This window comes from Eumetopias jubatus, unplaced genomic scaffold, assembly GCF_037043125.1.
Source record: "Eumetopias jubatus isolate StellerSeaLion01/CBP00866 unplaced genomic scaffold, mEumJub1_p1.0 scaffold_16, whole genome shotgun sequence".
Classification (NCBI taxonomy): Eukaryota; Metazoa; Chordata; class Mammalia; order Carnivora; family Otariidae; genus Eumetopias; species Eumetopias jubatus.
In genome coordinates, this window is record NW_028274822.1 from 35,930,126 (window position 1) to 35,945,970 (window position 15,845).

Here is a 15,845-nt window from a genome sequence, read left to right on the forward strand (position 1 = left end):
ACAATCTTGGGTCCTCGAAGCGCCCACTCAGGCCCCTCCCGACAGCTCGGCCACTTCAGCGCCAAGTCCCCCGCGCAGGCCCCTTCCAGAAACCCTCCGCGGGGGCGAGAAAGGGAAAAACTAAAGGAAAGGCCGGGTCTCTAAGGCGGCCCCCTGGTCACCCCCTCCGCTCCCGCCCAGGCACCGGACTTGCAGCCTCTTGCTCATGGGAGGTTCTGCCTCCCACCATCTGCCTAATCCATGTACATCCTGGGCTCCACAAGCCAACAGTCAGCCCTCTAGGCCGACCAACAGTGGCCTGGGTGCAGGTTAGGGGAGGTTTAGGTCAGGCCTATTCACCCGGGGGTACCCCAGGCTGGTAGCACTGTGGTATGTCTGGTTAGCCAACAGAGGCCATGACTTAGGGCAAGCCTCTTGCCCTGCTCCAGCACATCCTGGAAGAACATTTACAATACCCTTTAGGGTTGACTATCCCACTGTGGATCGGGGCAGTGGGTGGCCTCTGGATGGAGATGAAGCCTTGCTTGACTTCCAAGGGCCCATCCTAGGCTAGGCTAGGTGGCAACATGTCAGTGGGTGGTCAGTGGAAAGGAGAGCCCAGCAGTGCTCAGGCCCAAGATGTGCCCCCCTCCCCACAGCACTGTGGCAGGGTGGGGCGCTCTGGGTACCTGTGAGGATCTCCATGCCTGAGGCGATTCTCTCTTTCTCCTTAGCCTTCCTGAATCTGGCTTGCATTCTTCTCTTCTGCCCCGCTCAAGGAACCTTCCAGGCACAAGTCACAAAAAACAAACTATGTGATCTTGGTGATTCTGCATGGGAGCTAAATGTTCTGATATTTGCATTTAAAACTGGCATCACACAAAATAAAGATGAATGGCAGGATCTATACTAATAATTTAAAATTTATATTTCTTTTTACTTAAAACAACGTCAAACAGCAAATAAAAAAGACCATGACAAGCCAAGAAAGAGAGAGACTGAGGAAGAAAGGGAAAACTTTATATTTTAGTGCTTTAACGATGCTTTTTTTTCCTTGCTTTTTGAAGAAGGAGCCCTGCAAAATGATCTCTTTCTTCCCAGAGCAGTGATGCTGCTGGGTTAGGGTACAGCTATCCCAGTGGACCCCAACCCACAGGGTCCGCTGCTTCACCGTTTCCATGACCCTTATGTGTGCCGGGTTGGGGGGCAGATGATATAAAAGTTGAGTTCTTTGGGGGGGTGAGAACAAACAGTGGAGACTGATGAGGAACAGGAGTCTGGCTCCTCACAAGCATGGGAGGCAGTGGGAAGGGAGAGAGATAAGAGCTACCTTCAGTGAACAAGACAAGAGAAGAATAGGCATTGGCACACTACACCATGGCTTGGGGAGAGGCGAGCCCCTCTGGTGAGCATGGGAGCTGGGTGTCACCAGGCACTCACATGTCCCAGATGAGCCTGAAAGGACCCTCACTCAGCATTGAGGTTTGAACACTCACCCTGGAATTACATTTGGGGACTCAGGGGCTGGGTGGAGAGCACCCTGGCCATCCCCATAGGCCACCACAATCACTTCTGGCACCCCAACCATCCTCCACCCATCCCGGCACTGTATGGGGTATCGGTCCAGACCTTCCAAGGCATTTCTGGGTCACAGAACTGGAAAGCAACATGGAGGATGAGGTTTATGGAGAGGCTACTATGCAGAAGAAACTATACCAGCTTCCTCCTTTATCTTGCTTATTCCCAGTCTCTAGCTGAAATGAATTCTTTGCTGATGTCTGTAATGTCTTCAAAGTACTACTCAAACGTGCACACGCACACACACACTCCAGTGGAGCTTGTCCCAAGTTAGGGTCTAGGGGGTCTGTGGGTAGGAAACTGGGTCCCTGCTCTTGCTTGAGAAACAAGTGTCTCTCTGTTTCAGCCTGTCTCTCTCTCTCTCTCTCTCTCTCTCATACACACACACACGCGCGCGCACGTACTAGAGGGGAGAAAGAGAGAGCTCACAAGGTAGTACAAGGCCGTGTGTGACCAAGGGAGCCGAGAGATAACCAGGGAAGTCTTCTTGGAAGAGGAGGGTTGTTGAGGATGGCCAGTGGGGGTGACAGAGAACTTTCCAGGTCCTTTTATTTTTGAAACAGCTCTGGGCCAGCCGCCCGGTATGAAGCAGAGGGCTCAGGTGCCTGAGAAGGCAGGAGGAGGGCCCTCAGGATCCTGCTGGTGCAAGGGCTGTCCCAAGTGCAGCCAGGGGAAGTTCACGAGCGGATGTCCCCAGGGCTCTCGCCAGCACTGGCTTAAACAATGAGAGGTCAGGGGGCTCAGCTCTTGTCCCCAAACCTCCATGTCAGCTCCCAGGAAGATAGTTGCAGCGGAGGGGAAGCTGGGTGAAATCGGTCCCTTCCTGGTCTGGTGGCAGAACACATCTGGGCACTAAGGGACCAGTGGCCCCCTCTGCAGGCTGGCCCTGTTCTGGTGGGGTATTCATTCCAGCCTCAGGGAGCCCCTTGCGGGGCAGGGAAGAGGAGACACACAGATGGGAAAATGGCCCTCACACAGGAAGCAGCCCAGGAGCCCAGTCCAGGTTGCACCCAGGAGGACAAAGAAAGGCGGCGTATCTGGACCTAGGGGTTAATCAGGGCCATCTTCCCAGATGGGGGAGGGATGCTTCTGTACCCTGACCCACAGGGAGCGGCAGAGAGCTGCAGATGCTTGTAGGAAGTAGAAGTAACAGGGGGGACCGACTTGGGGAGGAGGGAGTATGGGAAGGAGAGGAGGAGTCAGGAAAGAGCCAGGCTGGCCTGTCTGTCAATCTGTCTGCCTGCTCACTGGCCACAGACCTCTCTTTCTGCAAGGAGCCACGTTGGACAGACAGGTGAAGCCTTTGGACCGGCTCAATCATGGTATTTATTCTAATTGTATCGTAATCGTCCCCAAGGAGCCTGGTTCAAATGAGCTTGACATTATTAAAATTTTAATGCCCAGTTTTCATAGCTGAATGAATATTTAAAGGGTATGTCCCAGCTTAAGTTATGATGATGAAGAAATTAATGGAATGTCTTGTTTAATGCATGGATATGTGTTGATGCAAAAAGTGGCAGAGATGGGGAGGCAGAACTAGCAGAAGAAGCCACCCGCCAGCCCTCTGCTGCAGTAGGGACAGGGAGGACCCCAAAACCTGGGCCAATGACCACTCGCTCCCTGTGATGGGACCCCAAGCTGGAAGCAGAAACACAGTCAAAGAGTTAATGATGTCCCCAAAGGACTGACCCCAGAAGCCTTCAGGATGCATTCAGGGAGCTGTTCCTGACCTGGGGGGCGGCCCTGGTTGCCACCCCCTCCCCCCGCCAAGGCATGCGGAGGCACAACCCAGGTGGAAGGCCACAGAGGGACGCAGACGACACCTCAGAAAGAGAATCAGCAAGGAGGGCACCTGCACCCCAGCCCAGGTCCCACCAGCCCCCAGCCCCAGGCCCTCCTGGGAAGATAATACAGTGACCGAGGGGGATGGCTGGACAGAGGCATGACAGACAGGGGAGAGGAAAGGCCCCAAGAAGCAAGCTCCGGTGTCCTTGAAGCATGCTGTTCACCTGTAAGGGACAGCCTGGGGCCGTGCGGCCAGGGTCTGAGGGGCAAAGTTAGAAGAAGGACAAGGTGGCAGTGCCCCTTCCCACTGTCCTACCCATCACCCTCTCTGGTTGTCCCTTTCCTCACTGGCCATCTCTGCGGCCTGGCGCAGCCTCCTCTCCCCAGGACAGGCTCATGATGTCCACCCCCCACCTCCTCAGGGCAGAACCAGGCCTTGGTGAGGCTGGACAGGGCTGGAGTCTAGAACAGGGAAGAGAGACACTGGCCAAGGAAGAAGATCTCCCTCCAGGCCCCACGCATCTGTACAGAACCTGCTCCAGCTGAGAAATCTTCCCAACTGAGCCTGACACTTTATTTCTGCTGAGAATTAAGAAAGCACCAGGCCGTATTTTATCTCTCCATCAAGACTGGCACCTCTTCGACAGCCCGGCAAAGGCTGTCTGGGTGCTGACCATCCCTAGATCGTGATAAAACACGAAAAATGACCTTGGGAGCCACAGGTCCCTGGGAACCAGCTCAGCTCCAGTCCACCGGTCTGTGTGGAGCACCCTGTGGGTGCCTAGCCCATGGCTGAGGGCAGGGAGGAAGCCATATGAGCCCCTGGACCCCTGCTGCCAGGAAGCCCACAGTCAAATTGGAGTCTAGCACTAAGTCATGTAGGAGGTCAGGGAGGGCTGGGATGGGGCTGGGGAGCTGGAAGTGCTGGAAATTAGGCCTAAGTCCATGAGCCTGGGGCAGAGTATTCTCGAATGCCCATGTACCAAGGACAGGGAGACAGGCTGGCTGCCTGGGGGTGGGTAGCCCCCTGAGGTGGAAGGCTCCCACACAGACAGATTCCACTGGCCCTGTTTAATTTACCTTGTTTAATTTAGGGATGTTCCAGGAAGAAGAGACATTCTAGAAAAGGGTTGGATACTGAGTCCCAAAAGGCACTGGACAGGAAACCAGGAGGGCCCTGGCTCCCTCCTGAAGCGCTTCCCCCAGAGCCAGAAGCCTACTTGGCCTTTTGCACCCTTTGCTGAACTGCAAAGGAGGCTGTCTATGGGGGGATCCAGGACTGCCTAAATGAAGCCAGGAGCTTCATTATGTCCCTCTTCCTTCTCCCTGTGATTGGAGCTTTCTGTAACACCACAGTCTCCTCTCTGGCAGAGCTTACATACAAAGTAGCTTTTTTTCCCTCAACTCCGTAAAGGTGTGCCAAGTCCTGTGGCAAACGATGCTCGACCCCATCTCGGTGGGCTGGCCCCCAGGGTCCTGTCTTGCCCACCCTCAGGCCCCCTGCGTCTCATTTCCTCTGCTCCGTGCCCTGCCTCCTGCCTTTCTGTCCTTGCTTGTGGTGCCTCTGCCTGTCCCCTGGCCTTGTCTTCACCTTGCTGAGTCACGGGCACCCACACTCCCCCACCCACTTGTCTTGACGCAGCCACAACTCGCTTCGAATCCTAGACCAGAAGGCCCGAGGAAGCTTGTAACTGGCTGGGCCAGCCTCCGCACATGAGGGGAACTGGCAACAGAGTCACCTGGTGCAGGCCAGAAGCCTAGACGTAGCCCTGGCTGACTCGGCTTCCTGGGCTCATTTTGCCATGGGGTGGCTCTGCCTCAGCGTCTCCACCTACGAAATGGGGGTGCCAGTCCCTGCCCTCTCTGCCTGTCGGGGTGTGTTTGTGTGAGAAATGAAAATGCAGTGAGGCATAAGGGAAGTACTTGACAGGCGAAAGCACTGGAAAAGACATAAAGTAGGATTCCATTTGCGTGATTCCTTCCATTTTTATTGTCTGAAACGTCTTGGGGCCTCAGGGCTGGTGAGCCCACTCCCTTGCATTGCCACTAGCCTCAGGGAGGATTCAAGACCAGCACCAAGCCCCGATGCTTGGAGTTCAGAGACCCCTAGTGGCCTGATCGAGGCACTGAAGTGGGTCCCGGAGAGAGAGCAAGACGGGCCTCCGGGAGGCATGGGGGGTCAGGCCATGTCCTGGTGCCCTCCTGGCCCCTAGACACCACGGGAGACAAGGAGCTGTGCCCGCTCCACAGCCCCCAAGGGGACAGTGCTTGCTGCAGTCAGGAACCCCGGCCCTGAGCCCAACTCCAACGAGGAGCTGGGTGGCCCAGAGCCTCAGGCACCCCTGGGACCCACTGCCCACATCCACGAGATGGCACGGGGTGGCCAGAGGCCAGCTCTTTTTTGCAAAGCCAGCTGTCCCCGGTGAACCAGGGCTGGCCAGAGATGCGCTGTGGGGACACCTCAGGTTCTAACATCACAGGCTAGCTAGAGCTGCTCAAAGCTGGGAGGGGGGCACCACGGAGTTGGCCATCCAGAGAAAGCCTCCTGAAACAAGGGAGCCCTGGGGACTGCATAGGTGAGGGGAGAGGGCTGGGGCTTGGCGCAGCTGTGCGGGGGGTGGAGGGGTGGGGGGGGCAGCCATTGTGCGGGTGGGCGTGTCGCTGTGTGCGGTCCGTGTGCCTCGGTCCCTTTGAACACCTGTGTCCCTTTGGGTGTGGGTGTCTGCCCCCTCACTCCCAGGCCTGCTCTGACACTGTCCCCTGTGCTCTGTTGCAGATGAACCGGCCGATCCAGGTGAAGCCAGCGGACAGCGAGAGCCGAGGAGGTAGTAGCTGCCTGCGCCAGCCCCCTTCACGTGAGGGCTCACTTGTCTCTGTCCCCCTCCCCCGCCCCAGCCCTCCCTCCCTCTCCCTGAGGCAGCGATGCAGCGACTCCCTGCCTTCGCCTCCCGCCCTAGGGAACTCGTGGCGGGGAGTTGGGACAGGGCTTTGGAGCGCTGGGTGACCCATGTGGGGAGAGAGTGAAGGGACACGAGGAGGTGACTGGGGTCTGTCAGATGGCGGGGTTCCTTCCTTCCTGTAAGTAAACAAGTAGCATGTCCTGGGCAGTCGAATGCCTCCTTTAGGAACCCCTAATGGTGTGCCCACCTCCATGTCGCCAAGGAAACCCCCCCTATGATGGAGCGTGAGCAGTTGAAAGGGTGCCAGGCTGGGAGAGAGAGGAAGTGGGACCTGGGAAGGTTCAGGCCAGGGTGGGCAAATCTGTGAAGGGCCGCCGTGGGGCCTTGGGACTGCTGAGGTCAGGATCCTGGAGGCAGATTCCGGCAGACAGGGAGATGTCTGGAAGGGGACAGAGTGGGAGGCACAGCCACAGCCCACGAGCTCAGAGCCCCACTCCCCGAGGAGGGCTCTGGCCCCTCCACCAGCGAGGGCCCTGCCACCACTGCACACAGAGGCTGCCCCGGCACGGGCTCCTGGCTCCCTTTGCCAAGCACCTCCACCCCGGGCTTGGGCCTGGACAGGCCACTCCCCTCTCTGCTTAGACAGGCACTGAGTAATTTCTCTCTCTCCTATCCTCCCTCCCTACAAAGAGTGTTCTAGGAGATTAAGAGCAAAAAGTAAAATAGACAAAAGCTACTTGCAAACTCAGAGTCAAGGTCCCCGTCCCGAGAGAATTGTAGTGTGGCCACAGGTGGCCTGCCTGCCCCTGAGACCTGTGGTCCCTCCTGCTCGGGCTGCTGCCCTCTGGGCTCTAGCCGGACCCTGAACTGGGCACAAGGCCTCTATGTCTAGGGCCCTCCTGACTTGGGCCTCAAATCTCACCCCCCTCCCAGAGCCCAGAGCCCCCAAAGGGGCCCCATGACCCCGTCACTGACACACCTCCCTCTGGCCTTCTGAGAGCTTCCCAACCTGAGGATCCCGAGAGTGGAGGTGGGTCAGATGAGAGGTAAAAATGGCTCAGGTGTAAAGGGCCCAGGCAGGCAATGCCCACCTGGTTCACACTGTTTGCTCCTTCCCCATTCCTGGCAGTCCAGTGACTTTGGTTTGCTGGACACCCAGAGGCTCCTCAAATACCCAGCTCTAGGCGTCCTTGCCCTGGTGGTAAGGGGAGTACTGGCCTGCTTCATGCAGGACTTCTCCATGGGCCTGTCCTAGAGACTGTCTCCGGGAGACAGGCCCAGCAGGCCCTGGGCCCCAGGGCACCCCATCATGCAATGACTCACCTACAGCACCCCGTTCAGGTAGCAGGGCCAGGATGCAGTGAAGAGCCCCTATCCCTGGTGGGGGGGGATCTCTGGTGTACAGGAGGGTAACCAGAACAGTAAGCGGCACCTGCAGTCCCAGAGAAGGGGCCCCTGAAATGGGGGCAGTCAGACAGCTTGGAGGAGATGGCGCCTGGGCTGGCCTTGCAGGAGGGGCATTTCCATATCTGGAACAGAAATTGGGGTGCCACGTAAAAGGCCCCACAGAGGGGGGGCCCCTGCGGGGGAGCAGGGGGCCCCTCGGGTGCGGAGCAGATAGCTCAGAGTCCAGCCAGTTTTCTCCGGGCCCAAAGTGGGGTGTCGGAAACACCGTGCCCAGTGAGGCCGCGCTGAGCTCAAATGCAAACCCTTTTCTCCTTCACTTGCCTTGGAGGCAATAGCTCTCTGACTCCAAGTTGCTAACCTCATCTCCTTTCTCCCATATATCTCCTGCCGCTGACACTTGCCCCAAACCAGATTAATCAGCTCTTTTATTCTTCCTGCAGTGGAAAGGGGGGAAGAAGAGCCAAACCTAAACATCTATCTATTAATTGCATATTCAATATTAAACAGTGAGATGATCCTGAGTCAGCACTATCACCAAGCTATTAAAAAAAAAAAAGTCAGGTTAAAATAATTTAATATCCATTAAATACTTCTTCTGGTGGAAAGAGGCTGGGGAAGAGGTGAACATTAAAAAAGATGAAAGAAATGGGAACAGAGAAGGATATGGAAGGAGGCTGAGGGAAGAAGAGCAGGGTTTCAGGTGAGGGAGGCAGGGCCAGTCTGAATATGGAGCTCCTGCATCCATCTATGAGACATGAGACACCACAGCCGGTGGGAGTCAAAGAAGAGAGCTCACTGTGTCCTGGAGCAGGCAGGGAGGGCTTCCTGGAGGGAACTGTACCAAGAGGTGTAGACTTGGCAGGAAACAGTGAGGACTCAAAGTGAAAATGGGGCCCTGAACACAAGGCCAAGGGGTTGGGCTTGTCTCCATCAGAAGCAGGAGCCCCTGAACATAGTGGGGGGACCAGGCAGAGAGAGGACATCACAGCTGTGATGTCCCTGTGCAGGCAGAGAGGAGCTGGCCCCTGCTACAGCCACCAACAGTTAAGCAGGGAAGGAGCCCTCTCCCTGCAAGGAGGATCCAGTTAACCCTACAGAACACTCTGGAGCAAGTTACATTTAAACTGAGCCACCCTCAAATAAGCAAATCAATTCATTAACCAGAGGAATGAGGCAGGCTGGGGACAGACAGCAGCCTGGGGGAGGGCACCCCCACATGCCCTGGTCATCTCAGAGGCAGGGACCCTCCCTATAGGGCATGCATCTGTGTTCCTTTGCTTCCCGGCAGGCAGATGTATCCTGCCCCATGAGCTGGTTCATGGTCAGCATCTGAATTGGGTGTCATGACTGCAGGGGCCCCTCAGCCTCTGGGTTTCACTCTTAGCATCTAGATGGGTACCCACAGTGTGCTGCCCTAGAGCCCTGACCCCCTCCTCCTCCTCCTCCCTGGTCTCAGTCCAGGGGAGTATTAAGGTCAGAACACAGGACAACCTGCACCCTCCCCCAAGGCAAATGAGGCTCCCATACCCAGGTGTGGGTGCTCCTTGCAGGGAGTCAGGCTCTGAGGGCCCTGGCCTTAGTCAGCAAACCTGCTTGGGGACCCCCTGGGCTGAATTGGAGGAGGCTAAGGCTGAAGAGTGTGCCTACCTCCCTGAAAGGGCCCAAGAAGGAGCCCTTGAAGAGGGAAGAAGTGGCTGAGGTCCGGGCCAGGGATGGCAGACGTTGGCCTGATGCCACCCCACCACTCCCAGACCCACACCCCATCATCGGAAACCACCCCTACCTCTTCTCAGCAACCATCGACAGGCCAGAAGGTTTATTTCCTGTGGGCTTTATCCATGCTGTGCTTGGAGGAGCCCCGGAACACAGTCACACACCTGCATCCCCATCACCCCCAACAAGCTGCACACCCACACTGACAAAGGCACCTGCAGGCCCACACACGCTCCTGGTTAAGGTGGAAAACAAACGTCCCCCACCGGGGACACAGTGGCTAGGGGGTGGGGCACAGACCCGGCCACCTGATTTTATCTCATCAACATGAAATGACAGAAAAACAGCAACATGGGGGGCTGATGAGCTGGAGAAGTTAGGAATCAAGATGACTTGGGAGGCAGTCCCAGGAAAGAGGGGATTCAGGGTTGCCAAGGGGCTGCTCATCCCTCAGAAGAGGGCAGGTGTGGCCTGGGGAGCCCCTCCAGAGGGAACGTGAGCAAGGCTGAAACAGTCTTTTAGGGTCCATCACCATGGCCCTCACCCTGCCGCAGCACCTGGAGCTGGAAACCACACACACACACACACACACACACACACACACACACACACACACACACACACACACACACACACACCGTCCAGAGGACTCTGGCTTTGCTGGGATGTGTGAGGCTCCAACTGGAGGAGGGACTGCTGAGTCCCCTTTCTGGCCCAGTCAGGGAGGCCTGAGGAAGCCCAGAAAAGAGGGGCCAAAGGGGCAGCTGTCACTGAATCCAAGGGGGGAGCCAGCCGGAGGCCAGTGACGGTGGTGGGTGGACACAGGCAGGAGGGCTGAGCTCCCTCTTACAAAGTCCTGTTGTTCCGCCACTGGCTAAGGGCCTGGGAGAGGCTCAGAGAGATATGGGGAGGGGGGGTGGCCTTGAGCTCCAGCCACGAAGGGGACCCTGGTGGGCTTGTTGCAGTAAGCTACTATCTAGGGACCCCCTAGGGAAGCTTCTAGAAGGTGAAGGAGTTTCTTTTATGTCTCCCCCCACCACCAAGTTGCTTCAGAATCACCTGGGTTGAAGGACCCCACAGCAGTTTCCATTCCTGTCCTCCCTCTTCCTCTCCAGACCTGGGAGCCCCTGCCTCTCTCCCCCAGCTCCCTCTCTCCCTCCTGTCTCAGTCTGTCTGGTGTGGGGCGGGGGGGCGGGGGTTGTCAGCAATGGGGTGGGGGTTGTTGCAGAGAGGAGCTGGGCAGGGCCAGGAAGGCACGGGAAGGCTGGGGGCAGGTGCGACAGCCTGAGAATCATCGCGTGTGCACTGGGTTCCCGAGGAAGGTGCGGGCTGGTCAGTTAGCCAGGCAGCGGTCCTGCAGCCCGTCATTGCTCCCAGTTCATTTACGGGCATCTTCAGGGCTGCCGTCCCCCCTCACCGTGGCCGGCACTCACGTGGCAGCGGAGTCCCGCCGGGCTGGCTAATGAGGTTGGACACAATGCATGTGAATGCGGCTCTGAGGCCCTCCCTGAGGCCACGTTCCCCACCATAAAACCGTGGCTGATTCCGTCCTCCCAGCCCCTCCACCATCTGTAGCCCCATCGGTTCCTGTGGCTTTTTAAATCCTATTAAGTTCTTCATTTCTCCTCCGGGCATTATTTTATTTCTAAACAGACACAGACAGAGAATGTGCTAAGGGAGGCCAGGAAGCCCAGCTGAGAGGCTTGGGCAGCTCCCTGCTGCTGCCAGGTCCTGGGGCCCCCGGAGACCCGTGGCTACACTGTTGACCTCCCCAGGTTGGGTGTGTTCCTTCCAGACTTTTCTAGCTGTTTAGTCCCATACTCTAAGTTGGCAATTTAGCGAGCATGTAGAGGAAATAGATGTGCAGGCTGGTCTGGCCATATGAAAATTCAATAGAAGTTTCAATTTTCGAATCTTGGGGCAACAAATGTCTCACTGACAAAAGCTTCTGGGTAGACAGAAATCCCTCGGGATTCTGTTAGGAACCCTTGGCCCAGGTGGGACAGGGTACACAGAAAAGTAAAGCTAAGGGGAGAGAGGCACAGCAAATTGAAGATTAATCTGAAATTCTACCAATTCTACCAATTGAGTAGGAAACAAGGTTTAAAAAAGGAAACCTGTTACTCTGGACAGCCCCCGACTGAAGATGCAGTGCAGGGGCGGCCAAGGGGGAAGGTGTAAGAAAAGCCTTGGAGACCAGTGCACACTCCCTGTGGGGACCTCCTGGGTGAGGCTCCTCTGGGGGCTGGGTAGGGCGCTCAGAGCCCCAGGCCAAAGAACAGCCTCACTTGCCCGGTTGTGTCCCACAGCCCGAGCCCCTCCACCTCTGTCCCCGTCTCTCCCCTTTGGGGCATCCGGAGCCTCCCCGTGGGTCCAGCACATCTGCTTCAACTTTGGGGCTCCTGGTTTATGCCCTGCCTGAGAGACCCCAGAATGAGCAAAGGTAACCCCAGCCCAGGCCAGAGGATGAGATCCTGGGCTGAGAAGGGGTCCAGAGACTGAGGCCCCAAAGCTACACCTCAAAGCATAAAAGACTCTACCCTTACCAGCCCCCACACTTTCTGTGTCCCCATAGAAGCCCCTGGAAGCTGGGCAGTGTGTGTACTCCATTGTGCCCATGTGTGAATGTGTATGTGTTGGGGGAGTGCACTTCCTTATCTAACCCCCCACCGCCGCCCAAATCCTGCAGACCCCAGTATCCTTAGCTCGTGGGGGCTGAGCTATCACCATCCTACCCTCCCACAGCCATGTCTGGGCCCAGGGAGGGGCAAGGGGTCATGGTGAACCTTTGGCTGGAGGATGGTTAACTGTCTTATGGGCCAGAACATGGAACTCCAAAGCCTGGAGAGGCCCCGGAGCCATCTCTCTACCCTCCTAGGTGAGTCGGCTTCTCACCCTGCCCCACCCCCGCTCCTGTTTTTTCAAGAAGAAAAGCAACTCCACGGTCCATCTTGGCCTTCTCCAGAGCTTGGAAACCCCGTTTTGTCAGCCTGTCCTGTCCCAGCCCCACCACAATTTCTCAAGCCATAGATTGTAATGTTTTCCCTTGAACACCAGCCCCAAAGCCAATGTCCCAGCTGATATTTCGTGTACATGAATCCGTGATTTATTTTGGACTGGTTTCGAAGACTGCATTACAGCTTTCAGCTCGGAAGGTTCGAGTCAGGCATAAGACAGCAGGGACCAGCCGGTCGCAGTGCTTAGGGAGCAGCCTGGGGCAGGGGTCACTGTCACCCTGCCAGACCCTGTGATTTGCCTTTGGGGAGGGCTGAAGGATTAGACACCTCAGCGCCAGGCCAAGTGGCCCGCCCAGGGCTGGGCTTCTTTGATGGGCAGGAAGTTCTACCACGTATCTGACCACAATCCCTCCTACTTTTGTTTAAGCATTTCCAACTGTTAGGTTCCCTAGATGATGGAGCAAGATCCCCCTGCCCCAGGGATTTTATTCTCCATAATCCCTGTCCCTTAAAAATCTTTGTCTCCTTTTTTCCCTGAAGACTCTTTAAAAAGAAGAAAAAAATTTAAATTCAGGAAGCCTCTCTAGTTTACATAATTGAACCCAAACAGCAGCTTTGTGAAGACAGGTCTCTGTGGTTGGGGAAGGAGGTGGCTGGTGGGAAGGGTCCCTCGTGAGGGCCCCACAGAGGCTCCAGTGGGGCAGGCACACATTATAAATACCTCAGTAACTCCTGCCATAGGTGTGAAATTATAATTAACTGCAAACCTGCGGAGTTTAAATGGACTTTAGGTTTTCAGCTGGGGGAAGGGGTGTTGATTGATCTGCATTTTGTTTTTGAGGGTTTTTTTAATCCATTCGGCAAGTTAAGTTGAGACTCGCGGCTTCTCGCCAAATTCCCTCTGGCCCCGGCTAATTTAGCAAAGGATTGTTTCAGAGGAAATGGGATATTAATCATTGCAAATGGGCTCCTGGATGATACTTAAAAGCTGCCGCATGTGTGCCCAGGCTGAAGGGGCCGATGACAGAAATCAGAATGACAGAGAGAGGCAACCGAGGGCTTCTGTCTCCCACCCAGCGGCCACTCCCATGGCATCCTGTTGCAGGCACCCTGTGGGCATGCAGGAGGAAGACCTGCTTCCTCAAGGGAGCCGGGCAAGATGAGAGAGAAAGAGAATGTCACATGCAGCCCTTTCTGGGCCTGGTGGTCCTCAGCACTGCACTGAGTGAGCCCTGGCACGGGCGACAGATCCAGTGCCTTCCTGGCCCCTGGCACGTGCAGACAGCCTGTTAACAACTGGGAGGGGCGAGCCTGCGGGGAGAGGGCGGAGAGAGACAGCCCGGGCTCGGAGAGATCAGAACCAGTAACACCAGCCTGGCCTTCAGAAGCGAGGGGATTTGAGCAAGGAGGGGCAGAGCTTCCAGGTGGGAAAATTACCTAAGCCAAGGCAAGTCTGGAAGATCCCAAGGGGCCAGAGGAGGGGAGGACACGATTTGGGAAGAATGATTTCAAGGTGCTTTAAATGGATGCATTTAGGCCCAGCGAAGCCGTCTAAAGCTCGGGGGCAGGGAGTGATGTAGTCTAGGGGTGCTCAGCCAGCTGTGGGGAGCCAGCCAGAGCAGGGAGGCCAGCAGGACAGTCCTGGGCACTGTACCCAGGGACTCTGACTCCACAATCCCTGCCCTTCCCGCAGTGGTGCCTTGCCACCTCCTATTGCAGAGGGGACGGTGAGATCCCCCTGGAGCTGCCATAGGTGGGACACAGTTGGCAAACTGGGGACTCTTCCTGAGGACAACTGCTGCAGTTATTTTATTCTTAGAGTCCAGTCCGCGGGACATGAGAGGAGGTGACAGGGTTGAGGATCTCTGACAGGTGTGATCAACAAAGTGCAAATAAAAATCATACTGCCTAGGGCCTGAGCTGCATTGAACACGTGAATTATGTGACGAGGACAGGACAAGGAAGGCTTCCTGGAGGAGGTGATTATGGGGATGACAGGTTTACCAAGAGGTAGCATCTGGGCTAAAGTATCACAAGTAAAGACATGAAAACAGAGACAAGCAAGGCAAATATGTGGCATCTGAAATCTTTTAAAATAATATAGAAGAACTAGGGGCATCTGGCTGCCTCCGTCAGTAGAGCATGCAACTCTTAATCTCAGGGTCGTGAGTTCAAGCCCCATGTTGGGTGTAGAGATTACTTTTAAAAAATTAAAAAGAAAAAACACAGAGAGCTTAGAAATAACGTAGAAGAGCTGGTTTGGCTGGAGAAGAGGGTCCACTTTCTGGAAGACTCAGACTTGGTGCATTGTGGGTCTCATTGATGCTCACATTTTAGGGCATGCACACCTACGCTCCTGCACAGTGTCTGAGGCGGGCACGGACAGGATCCTGTCTCTTGTCACCCTTCGGTCCAAGTTCACCGGGCCTGTTCCAGAGTGTTTTTCTGTGTTATGCGTCTGCCCAGTTTTCCGGATCAGACATGCTCTGCCCGCTGTGAGGGAGGTCTGCTCCCTCCCCACCCAGCCCAGCACAACACACATGGCAACAGGCAATGTCTGCAGCTGCTGCTGCGAAAACCACGCTAGGGCTCTGGAAGGGAGATAGAGCCAGTCATCCAGAGCCTCCAGTGAGAGCACCTCGAACCCTGCCACAGCCCTGCAAGGTCCGCTGAGCAGCACCCCCACTTTATGGAGGGGAAAATGAGGGCTCAGAGAGGAGAGGTAGGCATCTTGCCCAAGACCACCCAGACAGTAACCAGCCTCTATACCTCAGCCCTTCTGGGCTGGCCTCCATGACTTGCTGACTTCTCTTGGGTCTGCGCTGGGGGCTGACACGCACAGCAAGCTCTCCCAGTGTCATTGGCACCCATGAGATGCACAGAGGATGAGGAGGGACCACAGCCTTTAGGATGGGCTCTCCAGCTCCTCACTCCCCTCACCAAGGCCCTTTGGAGGGATTTGGGGAGAGTCTGGCCTGGGTGCAAGCTTAGTCAGCAGAAAGATGAGCCTGTCTGTGGCAAGTCTGAGCCTGGAGGGTCAGCTGGGAAGAGCAGGTGGAGAACTTCATGACTGCCTGACAGAGGAGAGCCAAGCTGGGCACTCAGGGCCTTGTCTCTCTGGGCCTTGCGAGGAGAAAGGCTTTGGGGAAGCTGGACTTCAGCAGGGACCAGCCAGTGTGGGTTTTCTTTTTGACAGATCCATGATCCCCACATCATGATGCGACATCCCAACACAGGGTAACTGTCCCAAGTGTCTTAGGAGGTTTAAGGCTTGACGGAAATGGCCAATTGCAGGGGAAGAAATGGTCTGTGCCCCTGGAGAGCAGATGCACTGGGGTCCCAGGAAGACGTCTTCAAGCCTTTGCTGAGCTCCGGGCCCTAGAGAAGCCCACATGGAGATCAGTTCATGGCCTCACGGGCACCAGATGAGCAGTGGAGATAACGAACCTTAGCTGGCAGAGGGGAGAGCAGTCAGGGAAGGCTTTCTGGAGGACGCTCCCTGTGGGATGGGATTAAGGCTGAAAAG

General features: G+C 56.1%; 1 protein-coding gene across 50 annotated transcripts in view; it reads left to right on the plus strand.

The window, feature by feature from the left end:
* CELF4 (CUGBP Elav-like family member 4) overlaps positions 1-15,845 on the plus strand; it is a 294,289-nt gene that overhangs the window by 217,635 nt on the left and 60,809 nt on the right. For 25 of the 50 annotated variants that reach the window (XM_028098231.1, XM_028098239.1, XM_028098232.1 and 22 more), the window contains exon 3: positions 6,119-6,167. In XM_028098231.1, the coding sequence (XP_027954032.1) occupies positions 6,119-6,167 (49 nt within the window). Of the gene's footprint in view, positions 1-6,118; positions 6,198-15,845 lie in introns of all 50 variants that reach the window. The other 25 variants (XM_028098226.1, XM_028098228.1, XM_028098227.1 and 22 more) reach the window with 2 other exon arrangements.